Source organism: Microcebus murinus, chromosome 6, assembly GCF_040939455.1.
Source record: "Microcebus murinus isolate Inina chromosome 6, M.murinus_Inina_mat1.0, whole genome shotgun sequence".
Classification (NCBI taxonomy): Eukaryota; Metazoa; Chordata; class Mammalia; order Primates; family Cheirogaleidae; genus Microcebus; species Microcebus murinus.
Window position 1 is genome coordinate 111,646,236 of NC_134109.1, and position 13,685 is coordinate 111,659,920.

At 36.1% G+C, this 13,685-nt stretch overlaps 1 protein-coding gene across 2 annotated transcripts in view; it reads left to right on the forward strand.

Moving 5' to 3' along the window:
- ETFA (electron transfer flavoprotein subunit alpha) overlaps positions 1-13,685 on the forward strand; it is a 75,656-nt gene that overhangs the window by 51,586 nt on the left and 10,385 nt on the right. For both annotated transcript variants that reach the window (XM_012739369.3, XM_076004583.1), the window contains one exon: positions 13,242-13,307. In XM_012739369.3, coding sequence (XP_012594823.1) covers positions 13,242-13,307 — 66 coding nt within the window. The remainder of the gene's footprint in view (positions 1-13,241; positions 13,308-13,685) is intronic.

The window sequence follows — 13,685 nt, forward strand, 5'->3', positions numbered from 1 at the left end:
TCTTAACTGTCTAATGGTGGTAATAATTGTCCATACTTCATACTGTAGTTTTAAAGATTAAATGAGTTAATATATGTAAAACTGGGTCAAATGAGTTAATACATATAAAACACTTAACACTGCATCTGGCATGTATTAAGTGCTGTGTGTTAGCTATTTTTATAGTTACTGTCATAAATCCTTGTTTGCTAAGAGATTTTTTTTATTTTATTTTGAAATTGGAACAGATCTTGAATTCTTTAACTGACATTTGACAGACTCATTGGACTTTGATAGTGCCTTAATATTTGTTGAGTTTAATAGAGTTTCAGATTTATGCTTTGACTAGGATTTAATTAGTATGTCCTTTTAAGACTTGGCATGTTTGGTGGTAATTCCCATTTTATATTTATTTCTGAGTCACCTTCTATTAGTTCTGTTGATGATGCTGACCTTACCCGCCTAACCATCCAAACATAAAAGCATACTGCAGTCTTTAAAGAATCTGTTATCCAATGCCAGGGAAATGTATTCTTACACTTAGTGCAACTTCTTACTTTGGCTGTATTTTGGTATTTTACTTATCGACCAGCTGTCCATTTATAATTCTGAGACTAAGTGAATGGAAGCCAGTTTAAAGTTACCAGATGAATGAGCAGTTTGGAGAGAACTTACTAACATAATAAATTTTGTTTCTGGGCTTTCTTTTGAAAATTCACTATTGTTGAAAAGTCTGTGCAGAAACAAACTTTATAGAGTTATTTGTATACAGCTGGGACTGAATTTATGGGCTGCCCTTATAACTTGCTAAAGAGCTGAAGATTGACAACTGCTTTCATACTGCATTATCTAGCTTGGCTTTTAACTCCAAGAGAACTGTGCTCACAAATTGGTGCTCTGTTCCTTTGGGGTTGGTATAGAAGCATTAAATTGTACTAAAATATTCATATGTGAGTGCATTTAGCTGAAAGCAATTGACGTTCTATTCCCAAGAGGACAAAAAGAAATGCTGTATGGAACTGAGGTCCAGAAGACACCCTGAGCATGCTTCTTAAAGGTAGTTACGTGGCCTGGATGATCAAAGTTTAAAATGAAGCTTAAAATGACAAAGGAGAAGTTGTAGAATTTGTAAACTGTGGTTTGGATATATAAATTGTTTGGTTGTGTAGTAGTTAAAAAGTTAATTGCCAAAAATTAGGAGTTCTAATTATATCTTTGGTTTGTTTTCTTAGCTAGTTTTTATTAGACTGATTTCTCCAAACATTTATTCCAGAGGACCAATATCAGTGAAGTTTATCTATTATAATTTTATTATATAAAGTTAAAGATTTTAAGTTTCAGAGAGTCTATTGAATTCTTTTTTACATGTATACGGTAACTTTAGAAGTACGCCACTGATAATGATAATTGACATGCCTTGTAGATAGTGAATCTAATTTAATAGCTGGCATGAAAATCAATAAGAGTACACAGCAAATCTTTGTTGAAGCTATCTTGGTGTGGTAACTTGAAAGGAATAAAACTATTCCAAATTTCTATCCTTATTCTAACTGTAGTTTTGGTTCTTTCATATAAAAACTCATTTATTTTCTCATGTATGGCTTCTCATGTGTAAATACACACATGAATGTCAAAGAACAGAAGACACTGTACTAGAAGGACATGTTTATTCAATGGATAATTGCTTTTTTAGCATATGTAATTTAATATTTGTGTTTACTTCAGGCCAAAGATATAAGTACTAAGATGTGCAGAAGAACATTTTAATAGCTTAGTTTAATTATGTAGTAATACTAGCCAGTCTTAGTCTGAAAGGGAATTTGGGAAATGGTATTTGGGGCAGGAGGAATGTATTCTATTTACTTAAAGTGAGGTTGCTTTAGAAGATCTCTAGTTAGTTTGGATACGTAATAAATTTATTATCTTCTTACTGGCATTACTTTTTTCCCATTTTATTAGCTCTACTCAAATTCTTAGAACTTTAGAAGGTGTTTCAAGAAGTCTTTGTGTAACTTGGGCTGAACTTCACAACTTAGGTTGCTTTTTTAAAAAAAAAACTTTTTAAGAACAATTTTAGATTTAAAGAAAAATTGTGAAGATAGTGCAGCAAATTCCTATAAATCGTGTACCCAGTTTCCCCTGTTATTATTATTTTTAATGTATGTTAACTATATTTTTTATAATTAACAAAACCACAAGATTTTAGAATTAAGTTTTTTGAAGATGGAAAATGATGTGAAGACTTCTGCCAAGGTGATAACTTTCTAATGACTTTTTTGTTGTATACCATAAAATTTGACATCTTAACCATTTTTAAGTGTACAAGTAAGTGCCAGTAATTATATTCACAATGTTGTGCAACCATCACCACTGTTTCCAAAAGTTTTCATCACCACAAATCGCCACTCTATACCCATTAAGTAATAATTCCTGATTACCCTCCACCTCATTCCCTGGTAATTGCTAATCTACTTTCTGTCACTAGGAATTTGCCTATTCTAGATATTTCACATAAGTAGAATTGAACAATATTTGTCTTTTGTGACTCACTAGTTTCATTTAGCACATTTTCAAATTTCATCTATGTTGTAGCATGTATCAGAACTTCATTCGTTTTTATGGATGAATAATATTCCAATAATCTGTAAATATTTATCTATTCATCTGTCAATGAACACTTGGGTTGTTTTATTTTCACCTTTTGCCTATTGTAAATAATGCTGCTGTGAACATTCACATACAAGTATCCCTTTGAGTTCCTCTTGTCAGTTCTTTGGGGTATATACATAGGACTGGAATTACTGGGTCATATGGTAATTCTGTGTATAACTTTTTGAGGAACCATCAAATTGTTTTCCTCTGGTTGCTTTGTAGCTGTCATAGACTTCTTGACATAGAAGTTGTCTTAATAATGTTAGATTAAACATCAAGAAAGGCTATGTGTAAGCATTGACCTACTAGCTCTTAGTAATTTAGGAAATAAGTAGCTTGTTAAGTGCAAAGAATACTACTTAGAAGTCAGTAGACATAGGTTCTAGTGCCAGCTTTGTTCCCTGGGGTCTTGATTTTTTTCATTGATAAAATAAAGAGATTGCATAGATAATTCCAAAGATTCCCTACAACTCCAAAATTCTACATAAATATGTAGAATTTAGTAAGTTTAACTGGGATCAGTTAAAGAAGCTTACTGATAAAAATTTTGATAGATAAACTTATTTGATGTGCTAAAGTGCAAAGCTTTGTAATAGGCTTCATTATATATTCAAGTATTTTGATGTCACATACACAAATATTTCAATATGAATTAACCATCTGAATAATTTTAGATGGAATAAAATAATTTCCATCATTTCTGATATACTTGAAGTATATTTTCCCACAATGGAAAGAAAATCTGTGAATTAGTATTGAAGCTAATTAGGTAAATGCAAAGCATCTAGTTGCAAAATAGTTAAATATGAAAATATTTTAATGTGGAAATATTAAGAAAAACTTGTTTCAGGTCCTATAGATCATATGTAATCAAAATCTGCAGTTAAAAAACAGTACTAAAAGGGCAAGGGCTGAAATTTCACTTTTTCTAGTTTACATTTAAACTTTTGAATTGCACGTCACAATATAGTTAATGTCTTTGTTTAAAAAAGTCTCTTTATATTTAAGCAACTGGGTTATTAAATTTACTTTTTGAACAAAAAAACTGTGAGTTACATAATGAAGCATAGGCTAGTGATATGAATTGCCACTTGCTTTGGGTATGATATAACTAGGCTAGTTGTGAAGAAGACATTAGCTTGGATCCCTATACCTCCTAGAAAAGGTGGGCTGGTAAAGAGCAGATGGAGGAACTTACCTCTAAGAATGAATTTAAAATTTCAAGGAATCTTTTGACTACATATTCTTTGACTAAAAAGAACCAAACCCATCTACTGAGCCATGGATGTCCACTAATGAGAAAACTCTTAAGAGGCTAGATAAGGACTGCTGTTTTTTCTTCCAAATTTCATTTTTTGGCTTTGCTTCTAGACATTTATTTCCCTTTAACAGTTATTTGGAACAAGATACTAACTTCATTGAAAGCCAGCTCAAAATATTTAGTTAAAAAGTTTTCAGTGCAGCTTACATAAATTAAACAAACATCAAAAACAAGAAACAGTTTCAAAGTCCTGCCTCTTCTATGACAGCCTCTCTGATGTCTTTGCAGCTGGTGCATGTGAGTGGAGGCTGCGCTGGAAGTGTCCTACTGACATGCAGTGGTTGACAGAGCCCTCAGTCTAAAGGGTGTAGCTTATGTCATTATTCACGATGAGGAAACTCAGAGCTAATGTACAAATCGATACTCCTAGTAACATGGGTTAAAAGCCAGTGTTAGCTAAGGTTGACAATGCTTTCTTTAACATGCAAACTTAATTTGGCTAGTCATCTGATCTAATCTTATTTTAGAGATTTTTCTCTAAAATGAATATTTACGGGTGTTTTAACAGACTGGTAACTTCAGTTAAAGCATGTTACCAGTACTGTAACAATACTGAGTCATAATATGGTATAAGTAGCAAAAGTACTGAATTTAGAATCAAAGGACTTAGGTTAAGAAGCCTGCCTTTTAAGAGAGTAGAATGGTGGTTGCCCAGGCCTGGGAGGTGGGGGAAATGGGGAGATGTTGGTCAGAGGGTACAAAGTTTTAGTTACGTAGGACGAATGTTCTCAGTATCTATTGTATAGAATGGTGATTACAGTTAGTAATACTGGATTGTATACTTGAAATTTGTTAAGAGAGTATATCTTAAGTGTTCTCACTACCAAAAAAAAGGTAACTATCTGAGGTGATGGATGTATTAATTAGCTTGATTGTGGTAATCATTTCACATTGTACACATATGTCAAAACATCAAATTATACACATAAATATATACAATTTTTACTTGTCAAATGTACCTCAGTGAGGCTGGAGTTGGGGAAGCCTACCTTTTACTAGATGTGTATAAACTTGGACAACACAGCAAGCCTGCCTGAGTGTCTGCTTTCTCTTCTATAAAATGGGAGTAATTGCCACTCTATAGAGTTGTCATAGTTAAGTGACATAATGTGTTTAAAATAGAGCATAGTTACTGGCATATCATAGATAGTATTATACATGTGACTGTGATGATTAGTATGCTGTCTTGAATTCTGATAAAACAGAAGCTAGTCTTAGTTAGAGAAGCAATGTCTGACAGATGGGATATAATTTCAGCTTCAAACCAAGAGTGTGGGTAAAATCTTCCATCCATGTAATACTCAGTTTAGCCAGAATCCTGCCTGAGAATGCCATAACACAGGCAGAGCAGGGAGCTGTTTGAGGAAAGAGCCACAGATAGTTGTGTTTTGGGGATTCTTCCATAAAGAGAAGAGACTTAAACACAATTTGGCAAACAGAGGAAATAGTTTGGCTGTTTAAATGAGCAGCAGGATGAAATACAGCAATATTAATGCACAGGAGGCTTGCAGTAATTAGAAAATACAGTTCAGTTAATCTGTTTCTCAAAGACACATTCGTTATTTGCTATGATAAATTCATTTAACTCCTAACCTGGTATTTGTCCTGTGTGTGTGTATTATGTTTTAGCCATGATAGTTGCTGTTAAGGTTTTGTCTTTGTAGGCTGTTGAGTAAAGAAGGTTGAGAATGCATTTGCCATTCTGTAAAACTCTTGTCCTGGCTGAAGCAGTCATAGGAAAATTGTTTTCGAGCACATAACATTGATCTCTGAACTCTAATTTAATTAGAACTACTTGATGCATTTAAAAGTTTTTTCTTTAAAGAAATGTAGTTTTTCACGTTCCTCCCCCACGTCTATCTAGAAAAGGAAACTTTTGATAGAAAAGAAATTTAAAACATTTTTTTAAGAGAGGAAATAACATTGGCTTGGTTTTTCTGCTCTGAATGCTCTAGATTTAACCACTCCACTCATATTCATATTTCATATAAACAAAAGAGTAAATGTTTAAATCTCTCCATTCTACTTTGTTTAAAGTAAAGTGGTTCTGAAGTTGCTGCAGGCAGAATACTGTTACAATTCCAGAAAAAAGTGAATTTGTGAGTTTATGTCATAAACTTATATAATTTCCCTTCATGTGTATTTTTTTATATGGCCAACTTGATATGTGTTGGTGCCTGCATTTGGGATATGTATCCCAGCACTAAGATGTTATGGGAATTTATTAATATTAATAAATATTGTATAATAAATATTAATATTTATTATGTTAGAAATTTATTAAGAAATGTACCCCAACTTCCTAAGCAAACACTGTCTAGGAAGTTGGGCAGAAATTATGACAGTACTAAATGCAAAGAAGATACTAAAGTTATCAATGAAAAGAAATTTTCCCAATACATTACCCTAGAAAAATTATATCATTAGTAACAACTTCACTTGACTATAGGTATAGTTCAAAGTGAAATTTTTTATAATTGGCTGTCTTCTGTTCTATCAAGAACTATAACACATTAAAAATGGCTTCTAGTTTAAAGATTTAGTGGTAATTTTAGCAATAATGATAGCATTATAGTAATATTGAACATATTTTGAGCAATTCACATGCGTTTTGTTATTTAAGTCATCACAACAATCCTATTAGCTGCAGATATGCGTCTGCATTTTACACACGAGGAGATGGAACCTTTGAGAAATTGAATAACTTCCCTCAAAGCACAGATTGATAAGTGTGAGAGTCAGGATCTGAACCCTGCTCTTTCTGATTTTTTTTTTTTTTTTTTAGTTATAACTGTGATTAAATAAAGATTGTTTTTGCTAATTTTCAACTTTCTTGAGTTGAGATCTTAGTTCATGAGTCTTCTGTCATTGTCTTCTAATGTGCATTTATGGTTATAGATATCTTTCTAAGTATCACTTTAGCTGTACCCTACATATTCTGATATACCTGCCTTTCTTGGCATTTTGTTCCGGGTATTTTTAAATTTCCATTTTAATTTTTTGACTCATATTTTAGGTATATTTTTGAGAATTGTGAGTTTTTAAGGATAGATTTTTTTTCAGGTCTGTCTAGAGTTTAAAGAAAAAAATATAACTTACTAGAGAACAAAATTTGATAGTTGGAGAGTTGCTTTTTAGAGTATAAACTTACTATATTAAACCAGTAGTTTTCATGTGCTTTTGGTTTTCCCAGAGTGGGCCACACTACCTGAAGATTGATGGACTTCCGTCCTCTATTTGTAACCTTCTCCATTGGCTGCTCTCTTGTTTAATCTTGCTGCCTCTAATGTTAGTCTTTGGCTCTGCCACACTGCTGACTTTCCTTTTTGGTTCACTTTCTCACTGAGTTTAAAACAACCTATAAACCTTAAAACAACCTGGTCTTGCTCTGAGCCAGTACGGCAAAGCAGACACACAAGACTAATGCCATTCTGTGTCTGGATCTGTTGTCAAACCATGATCCATAGTACCCTAGTAGAGCTTATGAGAAGGCTCTTCTTTAGTTTGTTCTGTGGTAATTTTGGATGTGTACTGTCCAACATGATAACCACTAAGCTATATGTGCTCTTGGGCACTTGAAATGGGATTAGTGTGAAATGAGACATATTATTAAAATTAGTTTTACCTGTTTCTTTCTGATGTTTATTTTAATGTGGCTACTAGAAAATTTAAATATGTGGCTTATAAGATATATGGATATATTGAATGAATATCTCTGTTTTGCACTTAACAAACAGTGTAGGCTAAAATACAACATGCAGGTATGGGGCAGCTTTCCCTTTAGCTTCTGCACTAAACTCTAGAGAAATAGGATTCAGATAGCAGTCTTAGAATTCCAGATTTTCAGCACAAGGTGTGTGTAAAGTGGGAGTAATGTTAATATACTTACTTTCTGAAGAAGGCAGCTAAAATATAATCATCCACGAGAGAACTCTCTGACCATGTTGAATCTGCCAGTTGGTTAGATTTTTGTAAAAGTATGAGGATTTCATTCCAATCATCCTTTGTTTCTCAGACATGCAGTTTTATCACCAAGCTAGAACCATTAAACCCTGCTTGTTTTGTCTGAAGGACTAAGGGAATAAGAACAGATGGGCACAGATTGCAAAAGTGGGTCCCTGCCTGGCAGAAGGTAAGGATTTTCCCTGGTCTGCTCTCTGCTCATGGAGCACTTTCCTTTTCTCAGTAGCAGGGACAGAAAGTGAGGGATTGCATGAGAGGCCAGAGCTCTCTCACACTTCTTTGCCGTTTTCCTTTATTTGATTACAAATTTTTATGACTTTGCCCTTAGCCTGTATTGTTAGACTATGAGCTTCTTGAGGACAGGGGACAGAATTAGTTATCTTTGTATTACTTGTAAGGTACAACAATACCAACACCAGTAAAATCAGTTACCCAGTGCTGCTCAACTCTTTCCTGTTGGGGTACACTTAGAAAAGTATAATAGTTGTACCACAGGGGGTTCTGGCCACCCAGCACTTCCACTAGTCCATACACCTCTCTGTATGAATGATAAATTACCCTCTTTTTGAGTTATTTTACTGCCATCTGTTGGAATATTATGGTAATAAGCATGCAGGTCTGTAGTGACTGTGATATGGACGGTGCCTCCCTCCAGAGTTGTTCAGTGTACAGCCTGTTCAGCTGTACATGGTAATCCTGAGACCACCCCAGGAGCCCACCTGGCCAGCCATTGGGCTGAGGGAATCAATGTTTGAACAGATCTTAACCAGTGTGTACCAGTGTGTCTTGGGAAACCAGATACTATGCTAAGGACTGAAGCCTTTGTAGTAAGTACCCTATGAAGTAGGACTTCTTAAAATCACAATTTTTCAGATGAGCAAAACTGAAGCATGGAGAGTTTAAATAACTGACCCACAGTCATGTGTCTATCAGATGGCAGAGCTGGGATTTGAACCTAGGCAGTGATTCTTCAGAGCCTAAGTTCTTGACCACAGCAGCATATTCCCTTGGTAAATCTCTGTTAAATCATATCAGATGCCGCAGGTTCTGAGTGCTGTTGCTGTTTCCATCTCAACCCACTGTAAAGTGGGTTAGACCTCAGCCCCTAAGTTCTTTACATGAGACTATAGCTATAGGGTTTTTTTAGGTTTTGGCAAAGAGAAAGGGATTTGTGTTTTCTTTTGCCAGTCGTTGTTTGTGTTAAGGTACTGCAGTGCCCTTTATATTTCAGAATAACCTCTAGTCCTCTTCCTGTTCTGTGGCTTTACTTCTTCCCACAGTCCCAATTCTTGCATCACAGAGTGACCACCTGAATGCTACCAGCCATGTGGGTTGATCTGTTCTTTCCCTCTTCTAGATTGTAAAGCCTCTAGGACTATCCCTCCTTTCTCTGTCTGTTCTTTTCTTTAATCCCACTTGTTTTTGAGCACTTAATTGCTCTTCTCCCTTCCAACATCTCTCATTTTCTCTCCAAATTATCTTTTAGATTTAGAAGGAAAGTGCCTCAGGGCAGGGATTGTCTTGTTATGTTGTGAAGCAGTATCTGAAGTGCTCCATAAATTAGCATCTGTGACGAGTTTTGTACATACTAATTATTATTATTGAAATACAAAAATGCTTTCTGAACCATGAAGAATTAGACTAGGATATTAGTCTAATTGCCTGTACATGTTTTTTAAAAAGCAAGAAAAAAGCCTCTCTTCCTACCTGAGAAAGCTATCTGAGCCTCAGAAGAGCAGCCAAAATCCCGGGACTCCTCTTGTTTCAGTGCTTTTACATTTGTTCAGAGAACCATGTTTGCAAGACAGTAGAATAAAGTCCTATTGGTCATGTTGATCCATTCGGATTATTGATGCTGATCAGAAAGGTAGAAATAGCCCTGAAGCACCTGCTTTTGGTTTGTTCTGGCCCAGAATCTGTTATTTCCTAAGTGACATTTATGGTTAAAGTGAATGGAATTCATTTTGGGAGAGGCAGGGGGTTTAAAGTAAATTTCATTTATATTATATTTATATTTGTATTTGCTGCCAGAGTGAATCAACATTTTTATTAGCATTTTATGATACAAATGGAGCTTTTAAGACTTGCTGAATTTTAATGTAGGCATGTATGTCAGAAAGACTCATTTATGGGGCTATTGATCTTTCCAGTACTTGCTTTGAGAGCATACCTAGAATAGTTGTTAGGAAGAGTGCTTAGTGGAACAATTTGTCTGTTTGCTTAGCTAAAAAAAATTGCTTTGGGCCGGCGCGGTGGCTCACGCCTGTAATCCTAGCACTCTGGGAGGCCGAGGCGGGCGGATTGCTCGAGGTCAGGAGTTCGAAACCAGCCTGAGCAAGAGCTAGACCCCGTCTCTACTATAAATAGAAAGAAATTAATTGGCCAACTAATATTATACATAGAAAAAATCAGCCGGGCATGGTGGTGCATGCCTGTAGTCCCAGCTACTTGAGAGGCTGAGGCAGGAGGATCGCTTGAGCCCAGGAGTTTGAGGTTGCTGTGAGCTAGGCTGACGCCACGGCACTCACTCTAGCCTGGGCAACAAAGCCAGACTCTGTCTCAAAAAAAAAAAAAAAAAAAAATTGCTTTGAAAATCTTTACATTAGAATTTGTTGGCCTGGTTTTCCTTAATATGAGCTTTAGTAAGTATATGTTGATTAACAGTTTAATGAATGTCCTTTATAAATGAAATGCTAGTTAGAATAAACTGGAATAACCTTAATATTATCACTTGAAGTTATCTACAAATCTTAAATAGAAAATAATTGTGCTTTTTTAAAGAAAAGAAGCTTGTTTATCACTCATGTGAGTGTCCGTGTCTGAGGAGACAGTATACTGCCTTATTATAAGGCCTTATTGCATTGTCCGAGTGTGTATGGTCATAATTGACACACTGGATACTTTCAAGATAGGATCATGGAGCAATCGCTTTTTTATCCTCACCCATACAGTTTACTTTCTGCAGTGTGCTTCACCACCCTAAGACACCGTCTCTCTAAGCCAAATTGCTCTTACTTATCTTAAGACATTTGGTAACTATAGAGCAAGTTGAATCAGAAAACAAACTCAGCTCATTTTTAGATGATCAACTCACTTTGAGGACTAGATTGTTTCCTTTTCCAGGTTACACAGTGGTATCCTGCTGCTTTGGGAGCAGTTGGCCGCTTCGTTCCTTTAAAGACAAGGTCTAGGGATAGCCCACCAATGTGCTGGGCAGTTACAGGGTTCAGACTGCCAGAGGGTTGAGGGATCACCTGTCATAGTGGTTTTCATTGTAGCTCTGGCTGTAATGAGAGTATCTTGGGGAGTTTTTTAAATAAGCCCCAATCCTGGGGCTGTACCTCTTCTGTTTACAGTTATAGAAAGTGAGGCCCCAAAAAGGGAATTGACTTATATGTGGCCATGTACACTTAGGTGCTATGAAAAATCATAATATTAGGAGGCAATAACATTATTCCCAGATCCTAGTTGAAAAATCCTCATATTTTAGAGTGAGCAGTTGTTAAATTAGATCATAAGCAGTGCAGAAAACAGGGTGGGACCACCTGCCACTGTCTTTGCCTTCAAAGTGTCTGCCATGTAATAAAACTAAGTGTGACAGAGCCACCTTCAATGGCTTCCACATATTATTCATATTGAGGAAAGACTTTACTGTCAGTTGTGACAAAACTGTAGTGTCAGTCTGGTTAAATGGCGGGTGCACCTTCTACCCAACCCAGGACTTGTTAGTTCAGTTTATGTGTGGGAAAAGGTTTTCAGTTGAAGCTTTAATTATACCTAGTAGACAAAATGAAGCAGCTAAGCTCTGTTTTTTTTTGAGACAGAGTCTCGCTTTGTTGCCCAGGCTAGAGTGAGTGCCGTGGCGTCAGCCTAGCTCACAGCAACCTCAAACTCCTGGGCTCAAGCAATCCTTCTGCCTCAGCCTCCCGAGTAGCTGGGACTACAGGCATGTGCCACCATGCCCGGCTAATTTTTTCTATATATTAGTTGGCCAATTAATTTGTTTCTATTTATAGTAGAGACGGGGTCTTGCTCTTGCTCAGGCTGGTTTCGAATTCCTGGGCTCGAGCAATCCGCACGCCTCGGCCTCCCAGAGTGCTAGGATTATAGGTGTGAGCCACCATGCCCGGCCTAGCTCTTTTAATTAAACGCCTATTAAATCAGTTTTCCACGATGATAGTTTTAATTTTCAAACATGGGTTCTTTAAAAATTATAGATAAGGGGACAGAACAGTAGTTGGTCATCATTCCCTTTGTAATTATTGAGAGCAGAGACGCAAGAAGAGGTGCATATACCATCTTCAGCATTTACTGAGAAACTACAGTATGGAGGCCTTTTCATTAGGTGCTGGAAATACAAATGTTCATTCAGCCTGTGCCTTTCAAGAAGTTTGTTACAGCAGGGTGCTATGGCTCATGCCTGTAATCCTAGCACTCTGGGAGGCTGAGGCGGGAGGATCGCTTGAGCTCAGGATTTCAAGACCAGCCTGAGCAAGAGCGAGACCCTGTCTCTACTAAAAATAAAAAAATTAACTGAGCATGGTGGCACATGCCTGTAGTCCCAGTTATTCAGGAGGCTGAGGCAGGAGGATTCCTTGAGCCTAGGAGTCAGAGGTTGCAGTGAGCTATGATAATGTCACTGTACTCTAGCTGAGGCAGTAGTGTGAAACTCTGTCTCAAGAAAAAGAAAACCAATTAGTTTGTTATTTTTTATTCAGGGAAATTGTATATGTGTATGTGTTTAGAACCTCTTGACACTGAATTATATTTCTGGTTTTTCAAAATGCTAAGTTTAATAAATGTATCCTAATTTCCATTTTAACAAATATCCCTTTGTGAAAAGACAAGTCAAAATCTGTTTTAATATCTTTGGGTTTATATGTTTATATGTTAATATACAATGTGTGTATATTATGAGTGGGTGTATACTACGTGTATGAGTTGTGATATTCTAACGAGTGATATTAGAATCACTGAGATCAGTGATATTCTAATGAGTGCCACACATGAAAAGTGCTACCTCAGAGGTAATTGTGAGGTTAAGACACTTGATATAAAATGGTTAACACAGTGTCTGGCACATAGTAAATGCTCAATAATCCTCATCTAATATTTATCAATATACCACCACTATTATAGGAATTCATAGGAAAAAGAGAAATGTGGATTAAGATGATCAGAGAAAAAGGAAAGCATAGTTTACATAATATGTATTGCATCAGTTTTATTTAACATATCTTTTGCCTAAGACTTAAATTGCAAATAGCAAACATTTTGGAAAATATTATATAAATACATATCAATAATGTGCTCTCTTTTATTTCAGGAACTTTATATTGCTGTTGGGATATCCGGAGCCATCCAACATTTAGCTGGGATGAAAGACAGCAAGGTAATTGTACACAACAGTCATGCTAAGAGGAAACGTTTTCACATTTTAAAATTTGAGTTTCACTGTATATTTCCATGTAGTTACAGTGGAACCATTCATATGAACGTAGATCTGGGAACTGAAAGAAGTATAAGCTGCTGTTCACTGCCTTAAGATGTGCTGTTGGTCAGAGAGGTAGTGCTGTGTCGTGGAAAGAGGCCCAGACCCGAGTTGCAGCTCCACTGCTAGCTGAGTGCATAGTATGTCCTGCCTGCACCTTGGTTTCTTTGTCTGCCAACATGGGTGTTGGATGATGATTGATCACTAGTGTCCCTTTCAGCTCTGATGACAATCTACAGGTAGAAAATTCAGGCTAAACAACTTGATGAGGTTCTAACC